This window comes from Heptranchias perlo, chromosome 40 (assembly GCF_035084215.1).
Source record: "Heptranchias perlo isolate sHepPer1 chromosome 40, sHepPer1.hap1, whole genome shotgun sequence".
Lineage (NCBI taxonomy): Eukaryota > Metazoa > Chordata > Chondrichthyes > Hexanchiformes > Hexanchidae > Heptranchias > Heptranchias perlo.
In genome coordinates, this window is record NC_090364.1 from 18,936,181 (window position 1) to 18,954,210 (window position 18,030).

Below are 18,030 nucleotides of genomic sequence, written 5' to 3' on the forward strand. Positions count from 1 at the left end.
AATTTTGCTGACAAATCGTTGAAGGTGGCAGGGCAGGTTGAGAAAGTGGTTAAAAATGCATACGGGAACCTGGGCTTTATAAATAGAGGCATAGAGTACAAAAGCAAGGAAGTCATAATGAACCTTTATAAAACACTGGTACGGCCACAACTGGAGTATTGTGTCCAGTTCTGGGCACCGCACTTCTGGAAAGATGTGAAGGCCTTAGAGAGGGTGCAGAAGAGATTTACTAGAATGATTCCAGGGATGAGGGACTTTAATTATGTGGATAGACTGGGGAAGCTGGGATTGTTCCCCTTGGAACAGAGAAGATTGAGAGGAGATTTGATCGAGGTGTTCAAAATCATGAAGGTTCTAGACAGAGTAGATAGAGAGAAACTGTTCCCATTGGCGGAAGGGTCAAGGACCAGAGGACATAGATTTAAGGTGATTGGCAAAAGAACTAAAGGTGACATGAGGAAAAACTTTTTTACGCAGCGAGTGGTTGTGATCTGGAATGCACTGCCCGAGGGGGTGGTGGAGGCAGATTCAATCATGGCTTTCAAAGGGGAACTGGATAAATACTTGAAGGGAAAAAAATTGCAGGGCTACGGGGAAAGGGCAGGGGAGTGGGACTAGCTGGATTGCTCTTGCATAGAGCCGGCACAGACTCTACGGGCTGAATGGCCTCCTTCCGTGCTGTAACCTTCTATGATTCTATGATTCTTATCGTTTCTAAAAGTTTCCCCACCACTGAGGTTAACTGACTGGCCTGTAGTTGCTGGGTTTATCCTTACACCCTATTTTCAACAAGGGTGTAACATTTGCAATTCTCCAGTCCCCTGGCACCACCCCCATATCTGTTTGGAAGATTATGGCCAGTACCTCCGCAATTTCCACCCTTACTTCCCTCAGCAACCTAGGATGCATCCCATCCGGACCGAGTGACTTATCTACTTTAAGTACAGCTAGCCTTTCTAGTACCTCTTTATCAATTTTTAGCCCATCCAGTATCTCAACTACTTTCTCTTTTACTGAGACTTTGGCAGCATCTTCTTCCTTGGTAAAGACAGATGCAAAGTACTCATTTAGTACCTCGGCCATGCCCTCTGCCTCCATGAGAAGATCTCCTTTTTGGTCCCTAATTGGCCCCACCCCTCCTCTTACTACCCGTTTACTGTTTACATGCCTTTAGAGACTTTTGGATTCCCTTTTATGTTGGCCACCAGTCTATTCTCATACTCTCTCTTTGCCCCTCTTATTTCCTTTTTCACTTCCCCTCTGAACTTTCTATATTCAGCCTGGTTCTCACTTGTGTTATCAACCTGACATCTGTCATACGCCCCTTTTTTCTGCTTCATCTTACTCACTATTTCTTTCATCATCCAGGGAGCTCTGGCTTTAGTTGCCCTACCTTTCCCCCTCGTGGGAATGTACCTAGACTGTACCCGAACCATCTCCTCTTTAAAGGCCGCCCACTGTTCAATTACAGTTTTGCCTGCCAATCTTTGATTCCAATTTACCCGGGCCAGATCTGTTCTCATCCCACTGAAATTGGCCCTCCTCCAATTGAGTATTTTTACTCTAGATTGTTCCTTGAACTTTTCCATTCCGAATCTAAACCTAATGATTCTGTAATCACTGCTCCCTAAATGTTCCCCAGCAATAAGAAGCATCAGCCGTGGCTCAGTGGGTAGAATTCTCGCCTCTGAGTTAGAAAGTTGTAGCTTCAAGTCACAATCCAGAGACTTGAGCCCGTAATCCAGGCTGATACTCCATTACAGTACTGAGGGAGTGTTGCACTGTCGGAGGTGCCGCCTTTCAGGTGAGTCATTAAACCGAGGTCCCGTCCGCCCTCTCAGGTCAATGTAAAAGATCCCATGGCACCATTTGAAGAAGAGCAGGGGAGTTCTCCCCAATATCCTGGGGCCAATATTTATCCCTCAATCAACATCACTAAAACAGATTATCTGCTCATTATCACATTGCTGTTTGTGGGATCTTGCTGTGCGCAAATTGGCTGCTGTGTTTCCTACATTACAACAGTGACTGCATTTCAAAAGTACTTCATTGACTGTAAAGCGCTTTGGGTCATCCTGAGGTCATGAAAGGCGCTGGAGAAATGTGAGTTCTTTTTTGATCTACAGATACAGAGTTTCTGAAAGGGTTAAATCAGTTGTCTGATCAGTAGGTTACAGACCACAGCAAACAAGAAAAGATTCTTCTCCTCCCCGTTCACCCTGAGATTTCAGGCTGCCTCTGTATTTTCCTCACACATTCTCACCCTTACTGAGACAGACGGAGCCGTGGGACTTGTCACCTTTCTGCTGAAGGTCAGACTCTCGACTATGTGCTCATTAATGATTTCAACAACAAAAAAAGTGCAGTAAATTCTAAAAACAGTGCAAGAACACCAGGGCGAGCTGTAGCAGCGAGTGGCTATCTCGAACTCTCTAAACGTGGTTACATAGTCGACTGTGGGTCCCGAGATTGAGACTTTCACTGCATTCCTCCTCTAGCCTTTGTGAAATGAAAGGCAGGCCCCAGTGAAAGCAAATGTCAAACAGAATGTCACAATTACTGGAACTCAACAAGATAAGCGGAGTAATTGGAGATTGAAAGGCACTTCATGAATGGCTACAGAGCAAGTCCTTCTACTTGGCATCTCTCAGACTGGCCTGTGACCAACTAATGTTATTCGCTGATAATGGTTTGCCAAACTCCCTTGTACCTGTTCAGAAATACAGTTCAAAATAGGCAGTTTAGAATGAGGGCTGGATTTGATTGACGGATTGCTGGGAGGAAGGAAGACAGTTGCAGGAAGGTATAAAAGGTGCAGGCTGCGAGCACAGCCACAATCTCTCTGCTCCTGCCTGACCTTTTCTTTCAAGCATCGAGTCCTTTTTGCTGGGGTTGAAAAATGAGTGATTGGGACAATGTCAATAAAGTCTGGCCTGCGGTGGAGAAGGACATGCCGAATGTCGGGGCAACTATTTTACTGAGGTATATCATTTTCTGCAATCTTTTAGGTTTGTGTGTCCTGTAAAAATGATTGATTTTTTTTCCTTTTATTAGGGGCTCAGTGGGCAGCACGCTCGCCCCCGAGTCTGTAGGTCCTTGGTTCAAGCCCCACTCCAAGGAGTTCAGCCATGCTGACAATCCCGGTGAAGTACCGTGGGGAGTGCTGCACTGTCAGAGGTGCCGTCTTTTGGATGAGATGTTAAACCGAGGCCCCGTCTGCCCTCTCAGGTGGATGTAAAAATCCCTCGGCCACTATTCGAAGAAGAGCAAAGGAGTTCTCCCCGGTGTCCTGACCCAATATTTATCCCTCAACCAACATCACTGAACAGATTATCTGCTCATTATCACATTGTTATTTGTGGGATCTTGCTGTGCGTAAATTGGCTGTCGTGTTTCCTACATTACAACAGTGATGCACAAGAGACCAGAATTTAAGGAGTGCAGAGATCTCGGAGGGTTGTAAGGCTGGAGGAGTTTACAGAGATAGGGAGGGGCGAGGCCATGGAGGGATTTGAAAACAAGGATGAGAATTTTAAATTTGAGTTGTTACTGGACCGGGAGCCAATGTAGGTCAGCGAGCACAGGGGGTGATGGGTGAACGGGACTTGGTGCGAGTTAGGATACGGGCAGTGGAGGTTTGGATGAGCTGAAGTTTATGGAGGGTGGAAGATGGGAGGCCGGACAGGAGAGCATTGGAATAGTCCAGTCTGGAGGTAACAAAGGCATGGATGAGGGTTTCAGCAGCAGATGAGCTGAGGCAGGGCGGAGACGGGCGATGTTACGGAGGTGGAAGTAGGTGGTCTTGGTGATGGAGCGGATATGTGGTCGGAAACTCATCTCAGGGTCAAATAGGACGCTGAGATGCGAACGGTCTGGTTCAGTCTCAGACAGTGGCCAAGGAGAGGGATGGAGTCGGTGGTGAGGGAACGGAGTTTATGGCGGGGACTGAAGACAATGGCTTCGGTCTTCCCAATATTTTGTTGGAGGAAATTTCTGCTCATCCAATACCGGATGTCGGACAAGCAGCGTGACAAATCAGAGACAGTTGAGGGGTCGAGGGAGGTGGTGGTGAGGTAGAGCTGGGTGTTGTCAGCGTACATGTGGAATCTGAAGCGTGTTTTCGGATGATGTCACCGAGGGGCAGCATGTAGATGAGAAATAGGAGGCGGCCAAGGGTAGATCCTCGGGGGACTCCAGAGGTAATGGTGTGGGAGCGGGAAGAGAAGCCATTGCAGGTAGTTCTCTGGCTACGACTGGATATGAATGGAACCAGGTGAGCGCAGTCCCACCCAGCTGGACGACGGAGGAGAGGCGATGGAGGAGGAGGGTGTGGTCAATCATGTCAACGGCTGCAGACAGGTGGAGAAGGATGAGGAGGGAGAGTTCACCACAGTCACAGTCACATAGGATGTCATTTGTGACTTTGATAAGGGCCGTTTCAGGGGACGGAAACCTGATTGGAGGGATTCAAACGTGGAGTTGTGGGAAAGATGGGCACGGATTTGGGAGGTGACAACAAGTTCAAGGACTTTGGAGAGGAAAGGGAGGTTGGAGATGGGGCGATAGTTTGCAAGGTCAGAGAGGTCAAGGGTGGGTTTTCTGACGGCAGGGTGGGGTTGATGACAGTCGATTCGAAAGGGAGGAGGGGGACAGTACCTGAGGAGAGGGAACCGTTAACAATATCAGCTAACATGGGGGCCAGGAAGGGAAGTTGGGTGGTCAGCAGTTTGGTGGAAATAGGGTCGAGGGAGCAGGAGGTGGGTCTCATGGTCAAGATGAGCTCGGAGAGGATGAGGGGAGAGAGGAGAGAAACTAGAGAAAGATGTGAGTTCAGGGCTGGGGCAGGTGGGCACCGTAGGGGAAGTTTGGCTCGGTGGGCTGGGGAAGGGAGGGAAATGGCAGAGGCAGCTGAACGGATGGTCGCAATCTTAGTGAGAAAGAATTCCATGAGCTCCTCGCACTTGTTGGAGATGATAGAGGAGGGGGCAGGGAGAGGGGTTTAAGAAGACGGTTTGTAGTGGAGAAGAGAAGCCGGGGGTTATCTTTGCATTCCAGGATGATCCTGGAATAGTGAGCAGTTTTGGAAGAGGAAAGCAGGACCCGATTTGCTTTATGTGGTCCAGCCAGATCTGGCGATGAATGGCTGAACCAGTTGTCCACCATAAATGTTCAAGTCTGCGTCCCTTGGACTTAAGGGAGTGGAGGTGAGGGCCGTACCAGGGGGAATGATCATGGTGAGAGAGAGTAATGGTTTTAATGGGGACAAGGGCATCAAAGGTGGAGGTGAGGGAGTGATTGATCAGATTGGTAGCTGCAGAAATGTCGTGGTGAGTGGAGGGTCAAAGGTTAGAGAGTTGGGAATTTGAAAGTGCCGTTGTAAGTGACTTGGGGGAGAGTTTTTTTCCAGGGGCGGACACAGAAAGAAGTGGGTTTGGGAGGGGGGAGGGGGATGAGAGTGGAGAGGGATACAAGGAAGTGATCAGAAATGGCTTTATCCGTGATTGACACAATGGGAGTAGAGAGGCCACGTGAGATGGCACGGTCGAGGGGGCGGCGGTGAATATGGGTTTATATGGAGGGAGAGATTGAGGGAGGATAGGAGGGCAGGGAACTCGGAGGAGAGGGAGCATGATGAGTTGAAATGGAGGTTCAGAGGCTGAGGGAGGAAAGCAATGAAGATATTTTGGTGAGAATCTTGGCGTGGTACTTGGGTGGGAGATAGAGAACGAGGATTTTAAAGGAGAGGTGAGAGGGGTGGAACAAGGTGAGATGTTCAAAGGGGAAGGTGCCAGAGGAGTAGGGGGACAGGCCGAGGCGTGATTTGGTGATAAAGACCACCGCGGCGGTCTGGGGGGGGGGGGCAGATGGTGGAAGATATAGCCAGGTGGGGAGGCTTCATTAAGAGGGAAGGTGTCATCACCCATCAGCCAGGTTTCCGTCAAGGCCATCATGTCGATGCAATCATCTGCAATAAGCTCATGGATGGCAAGGGCCTTGTTCATAAGTGAACGGACATTCTGGAGGAAGATGCGGAGAGGGGCAGTAATAGCTGATTCGCTGGCAGAGTCCACAGGGTCAGCGTTGGGAGGGGTGAATGGGACGGGAAGGAGATTGGCAAGATTAGCCCCCAGCTGGACAGCAAAGTCGGTGAGAGTAGGATGGGGCAGTTGGGGTTGCTGTTCGTAAAGAGGCAACGACGAGTCCCTCGATGGGCCCTTCGGAGGATGCCAAGAGAGGCACAGAGGGAAGCTGTGAGCTTATCTAAGAGGGAGTCAAGACTGGGACGGTGGCAGGAGAGTAGGAAGGTCAAGGAGATGCTGAAGGGTTGGGGTAGGGATTTGGGGGGGCAGAATAACCGAGAGGGGAAAAGTGAAAGGAGGAATGACGACAGGAGAGAGAGGCCTGTGGGGGGGGGGGGCAAAGAGAAAAAAGAAAAAAGGGGAAAAAAGGGGAAATAAGGAATGGGCTCGGGTCCGGAGCCAAAACTCACAGACGGAGGGACAGAGGGAAACTAAAGTTACACAGTGATGTTCACATAGCGAGGTTGGGATGGTTCCTGGTAATAAACAGGGAGTAGAGAGGAGGCAATAGGAGGGAGTCCAAAGTTAAAGTCCGAGGTCCCATGGGGGGATACAGTTGACGTAGATCGGGTGGTGTCAGCTCGAAGCATCGACGAACTGATGCCCAGGTGCGGAGACAGGTGCGGAGGGAGAGTGAGTCCAGAAGCGATTTGAAGGGTCGACTATCGGAGGACGCACTGCTGGAGGGGTTTCATGGGAGTGAAGAGCCAGGAGGTGGGCAGAATCAATCGGTGGCGGAGTTGGAGGTCTCTGTCAGGTCCAGATGCGGCGGAGAGATGGGCTATGGCCCAGGAGAGTGAGTTTGTGGGCAGGATCCACACTGCACCAAAATAAAGCTGAAAAATCAGAAGGCCCCGTTGGGCAGTGGCAGGCTCAGCAGCATTGGGGGATGGGCTGTGGGCCGGACAAAGTTACTTTGAAAATTAAGCAACTGAACAGCAGATCAGAGTCACAGCGGCTGAGTGTTACAGTGTGCTCCAGTCGAGTAGCGTAATCTTCATGCCTGAGAAATCCAGGAATTTTGAAGCCAAATTTGAGCAAAATCCAGTGCCAACTGATAAAAACAAGAATCAGGCCTAGTCGGGGGATGGGCTGTAGGCCCAGGTAACTTTAAACTAGCAGCTTGAACTTGTGGTTCGGGCTAAAATACACTCAATATTAGAGTCAGGGGAACTTCAACAGTGGAAGAGAGGAGAATGGGGGAGAAATGGCAATGGATAACCAAGGATAGTATTGCAAAGGAGCTCCCTCGGGCCAGCCCAGGAGCCTTCAACACAGCCTGGAGACCACCTGCTCCCCGTGCTCTCTGATTACCTGTTCCCAGGTGCTCTCTGATTACCTGTTCCCAGGTGCTCTCTGATTACCTGTTCCCAGGTGCTCTCTGATTGCTGTTCCCAGGTGCTCTCTGATTACCTGTTCCCAGGTGCTCTCTGATTACCTGTTCCCAGGTGCTCTCTGATTACCTGTTCCCAGGTGCTCTCTGATTGCTGTTCCCAGGTGCTCTCTGATTACCTGTTCCCAGGTGCTCTCTGATTACCTGTTCCCAGGTGCTCTCTGATTACCTGCTCCCAGGTGCTCTCTGATTACCTGCTCCCAGGTGCTCTCTGATTACCTGCTCCCAGGTGCTCTCTGATTACCTGTTCCCAGGTGCTCTCTGATTACCTGTTCCCAGGTGCTCTCTGATTGCCTGTTCCCAGGTGCTCTCTGATTGCCTGTTCCCAGGTGCTCTCTGATTACCTGCTCCCAGGTGCTCTCTGATTACCTGCTCCCAGGTGCTCTCTGATTACCTGTTCCCAGGTGCTCTCTGATTACCTGATCCCAGGTGCTCTCTGATTACCTGCTCCCAGGTGCTCTCTGATTGCCTGCTCCCAGGTGCTCTCTGATTACCTGTTCCCAGGTGCTCTCTGATTACCTGCTCCCAGGTGCTCTCTGATTACCTGCTCCCAGGTGCTCTCTGATTACCTGATCCCAGGTGCTCTCTGATTACCTGATCCCAGGTGCTCTCTGATTACCTGTTCCCAGGTGCTCTCTGATTACCTGCTCCCAGGTGCTCTCTGATTACCTGCTCCCAGGTGCTCTCTGATTACCTGCTCCCAGGTGCTCTCTGATTACCTGCTCCCAGGTGCTCTCTGATTACCTGCTCCCAGGTGCTCTCTGATTACCTGTTCCCAGGTGCTCTCTGATTACCTGTTCCCAGGTGCTCTCTGATTACCTGCTCCCAGGTGCTCTCTGATTACCTGTTCCCAGGTGCTCTCTGATTACCTGTTCCCAGGTGCTCTCTGATTACCTGATCCCAGGTGCTCTCTGATTACCTGATCCCAGGTGCTCTCTGATTACCTGTTCCCAGGTGCTCTCTGATTACCTGATCCCAGGTGCTCTCTGATTACCTGATCCCAGGTGCTCTCTGATTACCTGTTCCCTGGAGCTCTCTGATTACCTGATCCCAGGTGCTCTCTGATTACTTGATCCCAGGTGCTCTCTGATTACCTGTTCCCAGGTGCTCTCTGATTACCTGATCCCAGGTGTTCTCTGATTACCTGCTCCCAGGTGTTCTCTGATTACCTGCTCCCAGGTGCTCGCTGATTGCCTGCTGCCAGGTGTTCTCTGATTACCTGTTCCCAGGTGTTCTCTGATTACCTGCTCCCAGGTGCTCTCTGATTGCCTGCTCCCAGGTGCTCTCTGATTACCTGTTCCCAGGTGTTCTCTGATTACCTGCTCCCAGGTGCTCTCTGATTACCTGTTCCCAGGTGCTTGCTGATTACCTGCTCCCAGGTGTTCTCTGATTACCTGCTCCCAGGTGCTCTCTGATTCCCTGCTCCCAGGTGCTCTCTGATTGCCTGTTCCCAGGTGCTCTCTGATTACCTGTTCCCAGGTGTTCTCTGATTGCCTGTTCCCAGGTGCTCTCTGATTACCTGTTCCCAGATGTTCTCTGATTGCCTGTTCCCAGGTGCTCTCTGATTACCTGTTCCCAGGTGTTCTCTGATTGCCTGTTCCCAGGTGCTCTCTGATTACCTGTTCCCAGGTGTTCTCTGATTGCCTGTTCCCAGGTGTTCTCTGATTACCTGTTCCCAGGTGTTCTCTGATTACCTGCTCCCAGGTGCTCTCTGATTACCTGTTCCCAGGTGTTCTCTGATTACCTGCTCCCAGGTGCTCTCTGATTCCCTGCTCCCAGGTGCTCTCTGATTGCCTGCTCCCAGGTGCTCTCTGATTACCTGCTCCCAGGTGCTCTCTGATTACCTGCTCCCAGGTGTTCTCTGATTACCTGCTCCCAGGTGCTCTCTGATTACCTGCTCCCAGGTGCTTGCTGATTACCTGCTCCCAGGTGTTCTCTGATTACCTGTTCCCAGGTGCTCTCTGATTACCTGCTCCCAGGTGCTCTCTGATTACCTGCTCCCAGGTGCTCTCTGATTCCCTGCTCCCAGGTGCTCTCCGATTACCTGTTCCCAGGTGTTCTCTGATTACCTGCTCCCAGGTGTTCTCTGATTACCTGCTCCCAGGTGCTCTCTGATTACCTGCTCCCAGGTGCTTGCTGATTACCTGCTCCCAGGTGTTCTCTGATTACTTGCTCCCAGGTGTTCTCTGATTACCTGTTCCCAGGTGCTCTCTGATTACCTGTTCCCAGGTGTTCTCTGATTCCCTGTTCCCAGGTGTTCTCTGATTCCCTGCTCCCAGGTGCTCTCTGATTACCTGATCCCAGGTGCTCTCTGATTACCTGTTCCCAGGTGTTCTCTGATTCCCTGCTCCCAGGTGTTCTCTGATTCCCTGTTCCCAGGTGTTCTCTGATTACCTGCTCCCAGGTGTTCTCTGATTACCTGTTCCCAGGTGTTCTCTGATTCCCTGCTCCCAGGTGCTCTCTGATTACCTGTTCCCAGGTGTTCTCTGATTCCCTGCTCCCAGGTGTTCTCTGATTACCTGTTCCCAGGTGTTCTCTGATTACCTGCTCCCAGGTGCTCTCTGATTACCTGTTCCCAGGTGTTCTCTGATTCCCTGCTCCCAGGTGCTCTCTGATTACCTGTTCCCAGGTGTTCTCTGATTACCTGTTCCCAGGTGTTCTCTGATTCCCTGCTCCCAGGTGTTCTCTGATTACCTGTTCCCAGGTGTTCTCTGATTACCTGTTCCCAGGTGCTCTCTGATTACCTGCTCCCAGGTGCTCTCTGATTACCTGCTCCCAGGTGCTCTCTGATTACCTGCTCCCAGGTGCTCTCTGATTACCTGCTCCCAGGTGCTCGCTGATTGCCTGCTGCCAGGTGCTCTCTGATTGCCTGCTCCCAGGTGCTCTCTGATTACCTGTTCTCAGGTGCTCGCTGATTGCCTGCTGCCAGGTGTCCTCTGATTACCTGCTCCCAGGTGCTCTCTGATTACCTGCTCCCAGGTGCTCTCTGATTGCCTGCTCCCAGGTGCTCTCTGATTACCTGTTCCCAGGTGATCTCTGATTACCTGCTCCCAGGTGCTCTCTGATTGCCTGCTCCCAGGTGCTCTCTGATTACCTGTTCCCAGGTGTTCTCTGATTACCTGCTCCCAGGTGCTCTCTGATTACCTGTTCCCAGGTGCTTGCTGATTACCTGCTCCCAGGTGTTCTCTGATTACCTGCTCCCAGGTGCTCTCTGATTCCCTGTTCCCAGGTGCTCTCTGATTACCTGTTCCCAGGTGTTCTCTGATTGCCTGTTCCCAGGTGCTCTCTGATTACCTGTTCCCAGGTGTTCTCTGATTACCTGCTCCCAGGTGCTCTCTGATTACCTGTTCCCAGGTGTTCTCTGATTGCCTGTTCCCAGGTGCTCTCTGATTACCTGTTCCCAGGTGTTCTCTGATTACCTGCTCCCAGGTGCTCTCTGATTACCTGTTCCCAGGTGTTCTCTGATTACCTGTTCCCAGGTGCTCTCTGATTACCTGCTCCCAGGTGCTCTCTGATTCCCTGCTCCCAGGTGCTCTCTGATTGCCTGCTCCCAGGTGCTCTCTGATTACCTGCTCCCAGGTGCTCTCTGATTACCTGCTCCCAGGTGTTCTCTGATTACCTGCTCCCAGGTGCTCTCTGATTACCTGATCCCAGGTGCTTGCTGATTACCTGCTCCCAGGTGTTCTCTGATTACCTGCTCCCAGGTGCTCTCTGATTCCCTGCTCCCAGGTGCTCTCTGATTGCCTGTTCCCAGGTGTTCTCTGATTACCTGTTCCCAGGTGCTCTCTGATTACCTGCTCCCAGGTGCTCTCTGATTACCTGTTCCCAGGTGCTCTCTGATTACCTGTTCCCAGGTGCTCTCTGATTACCTGCTCCCAGGTGCTCTCTGATTACCTGTTCCCAGGTGCTCTCTGATTACCTGTTCCCAGGTGTTCTCTGATTACCTGCTCCCAGGTGCTCTCTGATTACCTGCTCCCAGGTGCTCTCTGATTCCCTGCTCCCAGGTGCTCTCTGATTACCTGTTCCCAGGTGTTCTCTGATTACCTGCTCCCAGGTGTTCTCTGATTACCTGCTCCCAGGTGCTTGCTGATTACCTGCTCCCAGGTGTTCTCTGATTACCTGCTCCCAGGTGTTCTCTGATTCCCTGCTCCCAGGTGTTCTCTGATTCCCTGTTCCCAGGTGTTCTCTGATTCCCTGCTCCCAGGTGTTCTCTGATTCCCTGCTCCCAGGTGCTCTCTGATTCCCTGCTCCCAGGTGCTCTCTGATTACCTGTTCCCAGGTGTTCTCTGATTACCTGCTCCCAGGTGCTCTCTGATTACCTGTTCCCAGGTGTTCTCTGATTCCCTGCTCCCAGGTGCTCTCTGATTACCTGTTCCCAGGTGTTCTCTGATTACCTGCTCCCAGGTGCTCTCTGATTACCTGTTCCCAGGTGTTCTCTGATTACCTGTTCCCAGGTGCTCTCTGATTACCTGTTCCCAGGTGTTCTCTGATTACCTGCTCCCAGGTGTTCTCTGAATACCTGTTCCCAGGTGTTCTCTGATTACCTGCTCCCAGGTGCTCTCTGATTACCTGTTCCCAGGTGTTCTCTGATTCCCTGTTCCCAGGTGTTCTCTGATTACCTGCTCCCAGGTGTTCTCTGATTACCTGTTCCCAGGTGTTCTCTGATTCCCTGCTCCCAGGTGCTCTCTGATTACCTGCTCCCAGGTGTTCTCTGATTACCTGTTCCCAGGTGTTCTCTGATTACCTGTTCCCAGGTGTTCTCTGATTCCCTGCTCCCAGGTGCTCTCTGATTCCCTGCTCCCAGGTGCTCTCTGATTACCTGCTCCCAGGTGTTCTCTGATTACCTGTTCCCAGGTGTTCTCTGATTACCTGTTCCCAGGTGTTCTCTGATTCCCTGCTCCCAGGTGCTCTCTGATTACCTGCTCCCAGGTGTTCTCTGATTACCTGTTCCCATGTGTTCTCTGATTCCCTGCTCCCAGGTGCTCTCTGATTCCCTGTTCCCAGGTGTTCTCTGATTCCCTGCTCCCAGGTGCTCTCTGATTACCTGTTCCCAGGTGCTCTCTGATTACCTGTTCCCAGATGTTCTCTGATTACCTGTTCCCAGGTGCTCTCTGATTACCTGTTCCCAGGTGCTCTCTGATTCCCTGTTCCCAGATGTTCTCTGATTACCTGTTCCCAGGTGCTCTCTGATTACCTGTTCCCAGGTGCTCTCTGATTCCCTGTTCCCAGGTGCTCTCCAACCACCCACTATAAGAGACGGTTTGAACGTCTTCTCACTCCTCTGCTCTTGGCAGCTGGCCGTGTGGTGATGTAATTCTGCAACTACCCTGCATTGGCACAATGTGTCGTGCCACAGAACACAAGAGGAGAGACTTTTAACGATGTGCAGGAGCTCTGCTTTAGTGAGTGACTGCCTCACTCGGGCACTGAGGCACACCCCAGGCTCAATCCCAGATCTGTTGGCTGATCTGAGCTGGGAGAGTGGGATGTGAGAGAGACAGAGCAGAATTGATTTTTATTTATTTAGCTGAAAACGTTGCCTCTCTCCTCCTGCCACAGAGTCTATATGAGGAAGTCCTGTCTCCAATCTGCAGGGGTTGAGAGGTTTGAAAGGGCAGAGCTGGTGTTATTTTTGGACTACAGAAGTTGGAGGGATGCCTCAGGGAAAGTAATTTCAAAAGGAAAGTGGGAAAGTGGGGAGAGGGGGCAACATTTAAAATGATCGCCACAACCACGAGGAGGCTGAGGGATGTGATCCTTCCCTTCACCCTCAAGCTTCTCTGACATCAATTTGTCACTTTCTCCCCTTGCTTCAAATCCCAGAATTTCCTCCCAATCTTGTGCCCCGTGGTTAGACAGTAAGGGAGTGTCACTTTAACTGTTCTCTCTTTCTTGCCCCCCTCCAGATTATTCAAGGAGCACGCTGAAACCCAAAGCTTGTTTCCCAAGTTTAAGAACATGTCCCTGGAGCAGCTGATGAACTGCGAGGATGTGAGGAAGCAGGGCGCTGTGGTGCTGCGGGCTCTGGGCAACATGGTGAAAAAGAAGGGCAACCATGCCAGCAATGTGAAGGAACTTGCAGACACTCACATTAACAAACACAAAATCCCACCCCAGAACTTCACCGTAAGTACAAGAAACCCTCACACATCCTCGGGATGTCCCCGAGCGTTTTATAACCAATTCATTACATTTGATATTTTCTGTTGTCAGATAACAGGACAAAGGAATCAGCAGTGACTGCCTGGAGCAGCCCCACGGCCATGTGGAGAGCAAATGCCCTGAGTTCACCCAGATAGTTCAGGTGCCCCCTTCCCTTCCTCTCCTGAAGATGCTGCGGACAATCCATAGCATCCACTACCCTCTGCTCTGCGACTAAATTCTTAATTTGTGACTCTAGGCAGTGAGTGGTGGTGGGCTATTTGACTGTGGTGGGCATGATGGTGCCCTTGTCTGATGCTCAGTCTCCAGCAGGAGAGAGCCATCAGGAGCAGGGACAGTGTCTGGATTTGTTTTCACTAATGCAGCGGTGCTAAGGCCAAATAACATCCCCTGGGTTATCAGCCCTTGATATGATAAACCCCGCACCCCCACAATTGTTCCGATCCTGTTCTACAAGAGACTGGTGCCAAGATCAACAAGGCTTGAGATCTTGTATTGAACAGATCACTTTATTTGTGCCAGAACACTTCTTATTCTTTGTTCCCTTTGTCTTTTTCTCTAGTTGATCACCGACATTGCTGTGAATGTTCTCACCGAGATCTACCCGAGTGAAATGACTGCACAGGCGCGGGAGTCATTCTCGAAGGTTTTTGCGATCATCTGCGCTGACATTGAGAAACTGTACAAGGAGGCTAACTTCCAGGGTTAATAGATATTTTAAAAAGGGCGCTGCCTGAAAGGTGCCACTCCTCAATCAAGCTCACAACTAACAGCATAGAAATTGTATTGAATAGTTTGACTGTAACAGCTTGCAAGAGCTGGTTATTTAGCTTTTAATTACCGATTGCCCTTTTATATTGTCGGCTTTTTTTATCTCGGAATATAACATTTTATTTGTAAATTAATTCACAATGTAATGAGTGTGTGCAAATGCAATTAGAGAAATAAAAACATTTACCCATTCTTCTATTCGTATTCCCACCGTTCTTCCATTGCTATTTTGAAAATCCAGATTCCCAGGAAAGTCTCAGCCCAAAGTACAACATACAGGACCACTGAATTCCAAAACCTCTCCCTCCCTCTCTCCCTCTCTCTCTCTCCCCCTCCCCCTCTCTCTCTGTCTCTCTCTCTGCCCCCCTCTCTCTCTCCCACTCTCTCTCTCCCCCTCTCCCCTCTCTCTGTCTCTCCCTCTCTCTCTTTCTCCCCCCTCCCTCTCTCTCTCCCCTCTCTCTCTCCCTCTCTCTCTGTCTCTCTCTCCCTTTCCCTCTCTCTCTCCCTCCCTCTCTCTCTCTCCCACTCTCTCTCCCCCTCTCCCCCTCTCTCTCCCCCTCCCTCTGTCTCTCCCTCTCCCTCTCTCTTTCTCCCCCCTCTCTCTTTCCCCCCCCCCTCTCTCACTCTCCCTCTCTCTGTCTCTCTCCCCCTCTCTCTCTCCACCCTCCCTCTCTTTCTCCCCCCTCCCTCTCTCTCTCCTCTCTCTCTCTCTCTCCCCCTCTCCCTCTCCCTGTCTCCCTCTCTCCCACTCTACAACATACCATACCACTGAATTCTAAAGCTGGCACCAGAGTTCAGCTCTGTAATTCTAAATTAGAAGTTCAATCAGGGAGTGAAACTTCAAACTAGAATTTTCACCCAGTGTCAGATTTGCAATGCAGCCAAATTCTGATCCCCTGTTCTCCACATCAAGTCATGAAACTAAAACCTCAACTCACCTTGTAAACTCTGCTTGTGGCCATTATTTTTCATGCATAAAGGCCTAGACATCTATTGATCTTACACTGCCTGGGGCAAGCAAATAAACAATGCTCTCCTGGCCGGCCTCCCATCTTCCACTCTCCATAAACTTCAGCTTATCCAAAATTCTGCTGCCCGTATCCTAACTCGCTCCAAGTCCCGTTCACCCTTCACCCCTGTGCTTGCTGACCTACATTGGCTCCCGGTCCAGCAACGCCTCGATTTTAAAATTTTCGTCTTCATGTTCAAATCCCTCCATGGCCTCGCCCCTCCCCACCTCTGTAACCTCCTCCAGCCCTACAACCCTCCGAGATCTCTGCCCTCCTCCAATTCTGGCCTCTTGCGCATCCCTGATTTTAATCGCTCCACCATTGGCGGTCGTGCCTTCAGCCGCCTCGGCCCTGAGCTCTGGAATTCCCTCCCTAAACCAGGCAATAGGCACACTGGGGCGTTGCACTAGAGGAACCCGTTGCTCCTCCCGATCCAGTCTATGCTCCTTCCTGCAGCCCCTACCCAATGCGGCCTCCAGGAAATGTAGGAATCCCTCCTAGTTGTTACTCAGGTTTTCAGGCCCGAGTGTAATACTTTGCTCTTGTGGCTGCCGGCCAGCAATTCGTTGTATTTAAAATAAAATCAAGGAACTAACAGAAGGAGATGCTCTGCTCAACCTTCGAAATACTTTCTCAGGCCCAACCATCGTCTTGAAAATACCCAAACTCCATTTAGAAGAGAATGAGGAAGAGCAGGTCACTAGTAAGTAACAGTGCTCCATTTACACACACCCGTGTCATTCCCAAAGTGTTAACTGTACGGGTTCACTAGGACTGAACACAATGAGTCCACCAGCATCTGCTTGAACTTTGCCAAATGAATCCATCCCCTAACGATCCAAATTCTTGTAAATCAGGAAATATTTGGGCCTTATTTCCCACAGCTGGGATGCTGCCAGCACATCTGCACAAAACTGTCCCTGTCTAGGAACAAAAGATCAAATGTAGCAAAATAAGCAGCTCAATTTTCCAGGTTTACAGAATAGACCTGAACTGCTGAGAGTGATTGCTGCTCACGCAGGTCTCCAGTGCTTAGCAAAGAAAGTGTTATATTGTGATATCACCAATGTTAAAGGTATTTTAGGCCCTGCTTTTTAAGTATTAATTACAGAAGGAGTTTTAATTACCTAAATCGTTGTAAGTCAGAAGCTGCCGATCTTTCAGCATTTTCAGAAGAAAGTTAATTTAAATCTTAAAACATGTTAGGAAAATGCACAAACTGGATGGACTGGACAATTTAAAAATTGGCAGCGTGTGTATTGCCTGAAGATAATAGTTCAGAGATTATGTAAAACGGCTCAGAGATTCACACTGCTGCTGTGATTACAGGGACGGTGATTTATATGCTACAAGTAAGCAGAATCAGTTCATCATAACCAAGGCCCTGGGCTACAGTGATTGAGAACAGTCACATTCTGATTTGATTACATGGGAGTCTTTAGCAGTGTTAGCAGTGTTTTGGGGTTTGAATTCTGTGATCCTGCTTGTTTTTTGCATGAAAACTGAGTTATGCACAACTGATTAGTGATAGGGCACCAGCCAGAGATGGAAATCCAAGGGTGATTCCCATTTTACATCCTGCATTTATGGAAATGCATATTCACTTTGCCTGGGCTGTGAAGGTAGTGTTTGTTCACTCCTGTCTAAAGCTTGTCGGTCACAGGGAAAAGAAGCCTCACCTTGTACAACAGCCAACAGTTAGTCTACTGCTTGCCCACTCACTGTTTACAGGGACTCCATCCCAGGTAAAAGTGCTCCAGGCAATAAATTTCAAATGGTGGGAAGAGTGGGGATTGCAGGCGGCCTCCGTGTGGGGCAATGTACTGGTTAAAGTGGAAATCAACAGGTGCACATTGTGTAGAAACTGGTGATGGAGGAGGAGAGAGGCACTGGAATAGTTTTGGTAAATTGCTAACTCGTGTGTTCTTTGATATATTGTGTCTTGCATAGAATTGTATAACGGAGTATCGCTACCCAGACAGAGTGGGAACAGGAAAGGTCGATTTGCCTCAGTGTCCGTGACTGACGGGAAATGAACCTTTGAGAGACTGGCCTGGCTCTGATTTGGAGAGTCGGGATCTCACTGCAGAAAAATAAATCATTGATCAATCTGCACATGAAACACTCAGAAATAAAGATTGCCTTCTGCTGCACTGTGTGATGTAGTTTATTTAAAGCCAGACACACCTCAAAATGCATCACTTTTATTGCAGACCTTTAATCTCAACATAGGTTTTAAATATTATTTCAGTTCGGCTAGTAACACATGACATTCTGTAGCCCACCCAATAGGTCAATATGAGTGAATTTGGTGACTTTTATTTTCCATGGCCCTTGTACCTCAACACTGCTCTCCAGGCCCTTGTATCTCCACCCTGCTCTCCACGGCCCTTGTATCTCTACCCTGCTCTCCACGGCCCTTGTAGCTCTACACTGCTCTCCACGGCCCTTGTACCTCGACACTGCTCTCCATGGCCCTTGTACCTCTACACTGCTCTCCATGGCCCTTGTATCTCTACCCTGCTCTCCATGGCCCTTGTACCTCTACCCTGCTCTCCATGGCCCTTGTACCTCTACACTGCTCTCCATGGCCCTTGTACCTCTACACTGCTCT

At 50.1% G+C, this 18,030-nt stretch overlaps 1 protein-coding gene across 1 annotated transcript; it reads left to right on the forward strand.

Annotated features, from left to right (window-relative positions):
* The first annotated feature begins 2,832 nt into the window (after nucleotides 1-2,832).
* mb (myoglobin) lies at nucleotides 2,833-17,569 on the forward strand. The gene is made up of 3 exons (XM_067974721.1): nucleotides 2,833-2,982; nucleotides 13,380-13,599; nucleotides 14,198-17,569. Exons 1-3 carry the CDS (start codon nucleotides 2,900-2,902, stop codon nucleotides 14,342-14,344), a joined length of 450 nt encoding a protein of 149 aa, XP_067830822.1. The 5' UTR covers nucleotides 2,833-2,899; the 3' UTR covers nucleotides 14,345-17,569.
* Nucleotides 17,570-18,030: the final 461 nt, after the last annotated feature.

Excerpts from the sequence above, each read along its gene's own strand:
- mb (XM_067974721.1), top strand. The coding sequence starts at position 2,900 with ATGAGTGATTGGGACAATGTCAATAAAGTCTGGCCTGCGGTGGAGAAG. Across the intron at positions 2,983-13,379 it reads GGGGCAACTATTTTACTGAG|ATTATTCAAGGAGCACGCTG; the intron begins GTATATCATTTT and ends GCCCCCCTCCAG. Across the intron at positions 13,600-14,197 it reads TCCCACCCCAGAACTTCACC|TTGATCACCGACATTGCTGT; the intron begins GTAAGTACAAGA and ends CTTTTTCTCTAG.